This window comes from Otolemur garnettii, unplaced genomic scaffold, assembly GCF_000181295.1.
Source record: "Otolemur garnettii isolate 467f Iridium unplaced genomic scaffold, OtoGar3 scaffold00223, whole genome shotgun sequence".
Taxonomy (NCBI): domain Eukaryota; kingdom Metazoa; phylum Chordata; class Mammalia; order Primates; family Galagidae; genus Otolemur; species Otolemur garnettii.
In genome coordinates, this window is record NW_003852618.1 from 525,895 (window position 1) to 536,745 (window position 10,851).

Here is a 10,851-nt window from a genome sequence, read left to right on the forward strand (position 1 = left end):
GCTTACGAATAGGATTGAGGAATCATATACTTAATATATGTTTACTATTGTGAGTGACTACCAAAAATGTTTTCAACGTGGCTGTTGATTTTCACTTCAAACAGCAGTGCATAAGAGTTTGCATCACCCCCCATTCTCTCTAATACTTGATATTGTCGATTGTACTTTTAGCCTCTCAAGTGGGATTATACTTATATTTCATTCTGGCTATAATTTGCATTAAGGACTATTGATGTTGATTTTTCTTTGTGAGCTTTTTATGTACTTCCTAAATCTTAGTAGTAGTAGTTTCTGTTCAAACACATTATTTTACCCTTTATTATTATTTTTTTAATTGGATTTAGCTCTGTTGTAGGCTGGAGTGGCACAGTGGCATGATTTTATCAAAGCAGCCTCCAAATTTAGGTTTGAAGTGATCTTCCCATGCAACCTCCAGAGTAGCTGAAACTGCAGGCATGCTCCACCCTGGCTAGCTAATTTTTGAATTTTTGTAGAGAGAGGGTCTTGCTTTGTTGCACAGGCTGTTCTTGAATTCACAGCTTCTAGCTATACCCTCTGCCTTAGCTTCTCACAGTGCTGAGATTACAGGCATGAGCCACCAGGCCTGGCTACTTGACACAATTTTTAATTGGGTCTTTTGTCTTCTTGTTGAGTTTTAAGTATTTTGTATGCATTATGGACTCAAGTCCTTGGTCAAATAAATGTTTTGAATTTTTTTCCAGTCTGTGGATTGTCTTTTATTGTTAAAATACTGCAGTATCTTTCAAAGAGCAAATTTATAACTTTAATGAGATACAACGTGTCATTTCCACACATACAAAAAAAGGCCTGGTGTCATTTTGATTAGGATTGCCCTGAATTTGTAGATCAATTTGAGAACTATCAACTTGGCAGCACTGACTGTTCTGGTCCAGGGGCATGATACATGTCTCCATTTATTTACATCTTTTTTTCTCTTGGAAGCATTTAAACTTTTTATTGTGCAGATAAAATCCTGCACATGGTTTTTTTTCTGAGTTTTATATTTCATTGAATAAGATTGGGATCAATTACATACTAGGTCTTAAAATGGATGGAAAACTACAAATAGTACCTGGATTACAGAGAGAAAGGTTCTTAGTTTCTAAGATGCAACTTTAAAATGAAGTGCCTTTAGACCACTATCCTCGTATATAAACTGACTAGTTTCAGTTATGGGTTTTCCATGTTAGAGCAGGATATGCAAAGTAGATATATTTTAAGTGGTAATGGTCAGAGTGATACATGAAACAAAACACTCAGTGACTATAATTTAAAAATATCATATATGTTTATTTTTATAATGTCATTACTAATGGTAAATATTCATATTAATTTAAAATAATTTTCCAATCCAATTTTTCTGCTACCCACATACTCCCTAGCTCTTATTTATTTTGAGTGGGAAAGAGGTTAGTGGATTATTTGTCCTAGTTTTAAAAGAGAAAAAAATATAAATATGATCTCACCAGATGATTTTATTACCTATTCTAGGTTCAATAAAATAATTGAGGTGTTTTTGTTTATTTTTGTTCATAAGTGTTTTGAGTGTGATTTCTTGAAGCAATCTCCAGGATGAAGTCCAGGCTTCCTCTTGCACATCTCACAGTAGAAAATGAGCTCTCTCCTTCTCATTAGTTCTGCTGCAAATCATGCAGTCTTTTGTTGATTTTGTTCATTTTGTATTATAAAATTCACTTTGTCATTTACCCTTTCCTCAGTGTCAGAGGATAATTTTTCCCTCTTTCTTGAGTTTCTTTCCTCACATTGCTCATAATCTGAGGGATGAGATTTCTCCTGTAAGTAATATGTGCGTGCACTTTTTCTCCAGCAGAGTGAACAAATGCAAAAAGAAAAAGAAAAAAAGAAAAGTTGGACATTTTCCAACATAGGATTGGAAAGGGTTCCAAAAAGTGAAATAAAGTAACAAGTACCAATTAATGGTTCTTATTAATAATTTGTTAAGGTAACTTATTAAGACATCCTTTGGGTGAATCAATTTGTTTTGGAGCTATGTGCTTCAGCTATTAGATGGTCTATTATTAATTCACCTAATTGTTCCCAGTTTATGTATTCTCATTGCTTAGTCATCTATAAATCACGATCTTAGAAGTTATTCCTACTATCTATATACTTCCAACTACCATGAAAAAGTAGAGGGCGATGAGAAGCCTACCTCTACTGTGTACTTGAAAGTCTTTCCTCAGCTATGATTATTAATATTATTATCTATCTCTAACAGTAGTAAACTTAAAAATATGGATAAATTTTTCTTTCAATGTTAAAAACTAATGATAATTGGAAAACAGTATGAATGTTCCTCAAAAATTTAAGAATGGAACTATGGCATGATCCAGCAATCCCACCGGGTTGTACCTCAAAGAGACAACTGTACTCCCATGTTCATTTCAGCATTATTCACAATAGCTAATACTATTACCTATGAGGTAAGGAAATAACCTAAGTGTCCATTGACGGAGGAATAGATTAAAAGCATGTGATCACACAGACATACACAATAGAATATTATAATCTTGCTGTTTGTTGCAGGATAGATGAACCTGGAGTACATTGTGCTAAGTGAAATAAGCTAGACATGGAAAGAAAAATACTGCATGATGTCACTTAATAAGTGGAATCTTAAAAAGTTGAACTAGTAGAAGCAGAGAACAAAATGGTTCTTGCCCTGGGCTACCCCAGAGGTGGAAAGAAGAGATGATACAAACTTTCAGTTACAACAGGAATAAGTTCTGGAGATCTAATGTAGATCGTGGTGACTATAGTTAATTATACTGTACTATATACTTGAAAATTTCTCAGAAATTAGATATTAAGTGTCTTCACACAGCTTACCCACACACACATAGAAATGGTAACTATCTGAAATAATGGATGTGTTAATTTGCTTGTGGCAATTATTTTCACAATTTGGATTAATGTGTACATATACGTACATCATTACATTGTGCACTTAGAATGTATACAGTTTTATTGTGAATTATACCTCAATAAAGCTTGAAAAAAAATAAAAGTAAAGAAAGTTTTAAAACTAATGCTATTCAGCCAAAAGAAATGATGTAAAAGAGGAGTTCTAATGTATCTTCAATATGTCACTAACTAAGCCAACTAAAGTAAGTTAAACGTATTCTGTTTTGTTTATCTTCATGGCATCATCTTCCTACAGAAGTTATCAAATGAAATTTATTTTCAGGGTTGATGGCCAATTTCCTTGCTTTTTTTATTTTTAGAAGGTGAAAGATTGATTTGATCTGAAAAAAATCAGAATATATTGGTTTTGCTATTTAAAAGCTACCTTGCTGAGCGCCTATAATTCTAGCACTTTGGCAGCCCGAAGCTGGTGGAGTACCTGAGCTCACAACTTTAAGACCATCCTGACCCAGAGTGAGACTTCATCTCTAAAAATAGCCCAGCATTGTGACAGTCACCTGTACTCCCACCTACTTGGGAGGCTGAGACAAGAGAAGCACTTCAAAACCAGATTCTGAGGTTTCTGTGAGCTAAGATGCCACAGCACTCTAACAAAGTGAGACTCTGTCTCAATAAAAACAAAAAAATAAAAGCTACTTTGATTTATTGGCCTTATGCCCAGTGACAAATTAAGTCATGTACAACTACTTCATCTTTTATCTTACGTTCCCATTTTTCCCACAAGAGGGTGAGTTCTGTCAGACAAAAAATGTGTGATACTCATGTATGTTACCAAGAATCCCACAATCAGGGACAGAGTAGACAATAAGATTTAGCTAGTGAAGGGAATGAAGAGTAAGTTGATGAATAAATGGACAGGTAAACGAATAAATAATTTTTTTTTTTTTTGAGTCGGAGCCTCAAGCTGTCCCCCTGGGTAGAGTGCTGTGGCATCACGCTCACAGCAACCTCCAACTCCTGGGCTCAAGCGAGTCTCCTGCCTCAGCCTCCCAAGTAGCTGGGACTACAGGCGCCCGCCACAACGCCTGGCCATTTTTTGGTTGCAGCCATCATTGTTGTTTGGCGGGCCCGGGCTGGGGATTCGAACCCACCACCTTAGGTGTATGTGGCTGGCGCCTTAGCTGCTTGAGCCACAGGCGCCGAGCCACGAATAAATAATTTTAAACAGATATTTGTTCCTACTATTCAATGTAACCAAGTATATAAATCTATAGGATAAGTTACACACATAGTGTTTTTAAAAAATGTGCTTCAGCCAATTAATAGTACTATGCATTTTTACTATGTAATAAATAATGCTATTCATCACATCATATTTACCATTTGCCTTTGCTGTGACACTTTTAGCTTGATTTAAGGCCTGTTCAATAAAAAAGAATCCATTAGCCTATGCTTTTAATATCGCCCCCCTTTATGTATATTATATTGATAATCAGTTCATAACATAGCTTATCAATTGTTAGAAACATTTCAAATATTTTAAAAATAGTCTCAATATTATTCACATACACATGCCCACATACTTATAGACACACTTGTGTTGAAACCACAGTCCATAATTCCTAACAAAATACAGAATTTTTAAGGACTAACTTTTTTAATCAAAAAGTTTATTGACTATTCAAGATATTTCAGAATTAAACAATAAAAAGAACAACAAATTTGTGGCTGAGCTACTCTATGTTAAGTAAGTTGCAGAGTAAAAGTAAATCCATGGGCGGTGCCTGTGGCTCAGGGAGTAGGGCACTGGCCTCATATACTGAGGGTGGCAGGTTCAAACCCAGCCCCAGCCAAATTGCAACAACAATAACAAAAAAATATGTAAATTACAAGGAAGCAGGGAAACTGCCCTCAAATATGGACAAGACCCTCTGAAAAACATTTGCAAGGCACTTGATTACTCTGTCACATCTTCCACTCCCACCCTATTAGTCTCTTCACTGCCCCTCTTACATCTTTGTTTCGGAGAGTGTAGATTAGAGGGTTGAGACTAGGCGTGACAACAGTATAAAAGAGAGCAATGAATTTGCCTTGATCTTGAAATTTTCCTGATGGTGGCTGGAGATATATGCATATGACTGGAATGAAAAAGAGAGAGACAACCATAAGATGGGCTCCACACGTGGCAAAAACTTTCTGAAGGCCAGTGGTTGACGGCATCCTTAGTACAGTCCGGGCAATGGCACCATAAGAAGTGAGAATGAGGATGAGAGGTATGAGAACAAAAATGGAGCTCATCACCATGAGGGTCAGCTCATTAGCACGGGTATCAACACACGATAGTCGCAGCAGTGCAGGAACTTCACAGAAGAAGTGATCCACTTGGCGATGTCCACACAGGGGTACCCAGAAGGTAAAGGATGAATGAAGTGCTGAAATAGTGAAGCCGCTTACCCAAGAAGCCACAGCCAACAGGTGGCAGACACGAGGGTGCATGAGGGCAGTGTAATGCAAGGGTCTACATACAGCTGCATAACGGTCATAGGACATCACCACCAGGAGGACACACTCTGTGATTCCCAGAGCAAGGACAAAGTAAAGTTGAATCATGCAACCAGCATAAGAGATGGTTTTGTCAGGGCCCCAGAGGTTGACCAGCAATTGAGGGATAGAGCTGGTGGTGTAGCAGAGGTCCAGAAAAGAGAGGTTTGAGAGGAAGAAGTACATGGGAGTGTGGAGATGGGAGTCCACGTATGACAGGATGATGATGAACAGGTTGCCTATCAGCGTCATCAAGTAGAATATCAAGATCGCCACAAAGAGAACTACTTCCAGATGAGGCCAATCAGAAAAACCCAGTAGAAAAAAAAAGTCTTCAGAACTTGCATTATTTTTCATCATTTTTTCTGCTGTACTTGAAGAATCAATTACATAAACTCAAAGGCTTCCCATGCATTGTCAAACATTTGCAAACAGATTCAGGGAAAATGTGTTCCACTTATGCCACAAGGCAGTAGAATTTTTAGTTTTCTTTTTATGTTTCCTTCAGATATTTGCCCTGTTACAGATACAATCAATAACTTCTCAAGTGATTGACCTCTTTTTATACATTCCTATGTTAGCTTTGGATAAACAAAAACTAAGATATTTCATAACCAGAAAGGCAATTTTCATTTAAAATACTTTTTTTTATAAAAAACCTTAAATTTATTCCTTTTTTCCTGCATTTTCAGGCTATTTTCAATTTTGCAGTAACAGAGAAAGAAATAAACTGCAATCTTAATCCTACATAATCTTACAGTGGTGTAGATAAGTTTCCCACATAATAAAAAGCAATACAGTAGTAATTTTATTTTTCATTTTTATGTAGGTATGTATATATTTTGATTTTTTAGAGGCAGTGTCTCACTCTGTCTTCCAGCCTCAGAGTGGTGCAATTATAGTTCACTGCAGCCTCAAACCCCTGTCAAGCAATCCTCTCATCTCGGCCTGTTAAAGTCCTGGGATTACAGGTGTAGGCCACCATGCCTGGCCAGTAGTAACTTAAATGTTAATATCAGCCAAAAATATTACTTGAATATGATTATAGAAAGAATAAAATGTTAGTTTATGTGTGCTAGTAGCTTATTTCTAGATAAAAATAACATGCAAATGTAAGTATAAATAACACATGAACATGCACACACCCCCAACTCATAATACTCACAAAATGAATAAGGCTGATTAGCAAAGAAATAAAGTAGATTAGAGAAATCAGTGATGAAATGTTTTCAAAAGTAAGTGAGAATATATTGGAAGACAAAAAAAAGAATTAGAGAATCTAAGAAAAATGTAGGAAGGGGAAAAATCTATGAGGGTATTTGAATGAAGAAAAGAGGAAAGGAACTCTAATTGTGATACTTGAAATTGAAAAAATATATATCACAGGGCTCTAAGAACTGGAAAACTGGGATTTTTGAACATAGTTTCTACAAACGTCATATGATTTAAGATAATAACATATAGAATTTAAATTCTGAGTCATAGTTTATAACTTACATGTTTTTAGTTTTCTATAATTTATAATGGAGCTTCTGAATAAACATTAATATTAATAGATAATTAAAGATATGGGAACGTTGTATAAACTCCAATGACAAATTTGTCTTGTAGTCATGCTTTTGTTAAAAATAAACTCTGGCTCGGCACCCATAGCACATTGGTTACGGCACCAGCCACACACACTGAGGGTGGTGGGTTTGAACCTGGCCCAACCCAGCTAAACAACAATAATGACTGCAACCAAAAATAGCCAGGTGTTGTGGCAGGCACCTGTAGTCCCAGCTACTTGGGAGGCTGAGGCAAGAAAATCACTTAAGCCCAAGAATTTGAGGTTGCTGTGAGCTGTGTCACCATGGCACTCTACCAAGGGCAACATAGTGAGACTGTCTCAAAATAAATAAATAAATAAGAAATTGAAATTTGCACAGATAGTTTGATTTTCAATTACCTATTTTCTCTTGTGCATTATAAATCTTTCACGGGAAAGATATATGATGCAGTTTTTCGTATGATCCAGTTTTTGCTATGAGACATAAAAACTCACTCATTCAAACATTCCTAAATTGCTTTGCTGTGCCCCTTCTGCTCTTTTCCTGCCACAGCCAACGCTCCCTCTCATACTCTTGATAGAATAAGGCAAAAGACAAATTCAACCACAACAGACTCACCTTCAGTCTATTGAAGAACATTTAAAGGCTGAAATACTATGATATGTACCCTTGAAAAAGGTGTAAGGAGTGTCTAATTAGTTGAATTACAGCTAGAGATCTAGGAACACTGATCTTGGGCCAAACCAGTGAGACTGATTCAGGCAGGAATAAACACCTCTGCATATTCTTGGTAATATAAATGATCATTAACCTTTTGAGAGGTAATGGAAAAATTCCAAGGAATTTTTTTTAATTTCCCTAAAATGAGAAGTAATACAAGCACATATCCATGAGATACTTGAACTTAAGTACTATGGATGCTTTCTGTGATGCAGACATTATTTTCTTCCCATAATGCAGCTGCCTGAATTCCTTATTACATTAATTTAAAGAAAGTGGAAGATGTCATATTTCTTTTATTTGTTGTATGACCAGTCTTTCAGCATTCTTCTAAAGATGAAAAGAGGGATCAGAGATATAGGACTAAAAAAATAGGGAACTAATTAGAAAAAAAATTGGAGTTTTGATCTTCTACTTGGTGGAAAAGAACAAAATGGGGACCCTATCAAATGTAGCTTTTATGAGCCATGGAATAGAATATTTTCTCTCTTCTTTTAAATCAAACACTATGGGGAAAATGGACAGCTTAGCACTCTCTTCTTGTCCCATTATTACTAGCAGAGATTTTTCTAATTTTTTTCATATTCATTCCTTTTTAATATATTTGGTTTTTTACTTTAACTTTTAATTGTTGAATAATAATTGTATATATGTATAGGGTACAATGGAATGTTTTGATACACATATACATTGCGGAATCATTACATTAAGCTAATTAACACATTCATCACCTCACAGATCTTTTTTTGTAGTAAAAACATTTACGAACTACTCTTTTAGCAATTTTGAAATATAGAAGCTCTCTATCTAGTTCTTAAGCTGTGCTCTATCAACTTTCTTCAGTACTGACCTTCTTGGGTTTGTCCATGTTTCCTGTTGTTCTCTTCCTGGTCTATGACCTGATGTATAAACTGATGTGAGGCTCTCTGATTGTCATGCAACCTTGAAACATCAACCTAATTGTCTCCTTAGACTGTTTTTACCAATGTACTAAATATAACTGTGGAGAACAGAATCTGAAAATAACTGTGCACATCATTGCTACAGAAGAAAGAGCCTGAGTTTGTACAGGAGAGCTACCTTTTAACAAAATGCAGAACACTTCAGGGCATTCAAGGTATCCAGGGATGGACCCCTTATCCCAAAGCAAATGGAAACTTTATGAAAACACAAAGAATAATGGGATTTTCTTTCCTTGGCTGGCACTCTCGGGAGGATAACTCCCAAAGTTGCAATTAATGCCCCTCAAGGAGTTGTCCATGGTGTGATGTTCACAACACAAAATGCTTCACAGAAATACTCCAGCATGATTGTAGTCTTAATGAGCTGAAAATGAATTTATCTGGTGAATTTATCTTTTCCAACACAGAAATGGCACTGTGAGATATTTACAGTAAAGGGAATGGATTCTACTGACTCATGTGATTTTTACCCCAGTTTCTCATGGGGCTAAGGCCAAATTTACAAAGCAATGGGTCAAAAGTAGGAGAGGTTTGAGACCCAGTCAACAGAAAAACTGAAATAAAGACTAAAACATGTCTTTTCCTTATCAACAGGGTCCTCTTTGAAAGGTGCTTTAGATATTCTATACCTTTTATGCTTTCTTTTTTTTTAATTTCATATTAATATGAGGATCCGATTAGGTTACAGTGTTTGCATTTGTTAGGTAAGATCCCCGTTGTAGTTGTGTCCTGCCCCCAGCAGGCCTGCCATATACCCTTATATCATGCCCTTTAGGTAGAAGCACACCAATCTCCCTTCCCCCTCCCCCTCAACGTTAATTAAATCAAGTTTTTCTCTTGTGTGAGCATGCATTACTTCATCTACTGGCTTCAAATTAGTATTGAGTACATTGGATACTTGCTTTTCCATTTTTGTGATACTTTACTAAAGAGAATGTTCTCCAACTCTATCCAGATTAATACAAAAGATGTAAAGTCTCCATTTTATGGTCTACCAGTATTCCATGCTATACATAAACCACAGTTTATTATTAATCCATTCATGGGTTGATAGGCACTTGGGTTGTTTTCCACATCTTGGCAATTGTAAATTGAGCTGTGATAAATAATCTAGTCTCAATGTCCTTATGATAAAATAATTTTTTTTTCTTCTGGATAGGTACCTAGCAATGGAACTGCAGGATCAAATGGAAGGGTTATATTTAATTTTTTGAGGATTCTCCATACTTCTTTCCAAGGAGGCTGTATTAGTTTGCAATCCCACCAACAGTATTTATGCTTTCTTGTCTTTCAAATTCAGTTCCAATTTTATCTCTACAAAGGTTTAGAAAATCATTCCATCTTTTTATTATTTCATTTTTAATTGTAACAGAATAATTGTATGTATTTATGGGATACAATGTAATTTTTGCTATATGGATACAATAGGGAATGATTAAGTCAAGCTAATTAACACCATCACTTCACATACTTATTTTTCTTGGGTCAAAAACTTTTAAAATCTACTTGTTTAGAATTTTTAAGTTTTTAGGTATATTTCAAATATACAGAATAAAAAATGGTGTCCTCTCATTTGTGAGACGCCAACAAGATTTTCCTCATACTGTCTCAAAATTTAAAGGTCACTTTCCCCAGAGGGTGTGCAATGAATCATAAAATGGCCTTTTTTGAGGGTAGGAGAGGAAGGCTTGGGTAGGATACCATATTAAATTATACCATGATAGACATGCAAGACTGTTATGCAATCTAGACATTTTATATACATTTTGATGACTTAGAAAAACAAAGCAATCATTTATGACAAGCCTAAAAAGTTTGATATATTTAACATACTTAAGATTTGTTTTGTGTGGTGGGAATTCTCTAACTGTATCATGTGGGCCTTTTGAGAAGTAACAAATAGAAGACCAGTTTCTGTTAAGTTTGCTGCTGAACATTTCATTCCACCCTAATAAAATACAACCAGGACTGAATAGAGGGGGGATACCTTACTTTAAAACACAAAGGAAAAGTATGTCAGTGCAAAATATGGACTAAACTGCTTTCAGGAAAAAATGGTTTTAAAACTGATACAGGTTGGAAAGGGAATTTTCCTTCGTTGTTTGGAGTACTCCTAACTTAAGGCAGAACTCATCCATTTTAGTTTCTGTAGTTAAAACTTCTTTCTCTGC

The 10,851-nt window shown here is 35.7% G+C and overlaps 1 protein-coding gene across 1 annotated transcript; it reads right to left on the minus strand.

Moving 5' to 3' along the window:
* Positions 1–4,872: 4,872 nt before the first annotated feature.
* LOC100951735 (olfactory receptor 2J3) lies at positions 4,873–5,808 on the minus strand. Its single transcript, XM_003801879.2, has one exon. The coding sequence runs from the start codon at positions 5,806–5,808 to the stop codon at positions 4,873–4,875; it is 936 nt and encodes a 311-aa protein (XP_003801927.1).
* Positions 5,809–10,851: the final 5,043 nt, after the last annotated feature.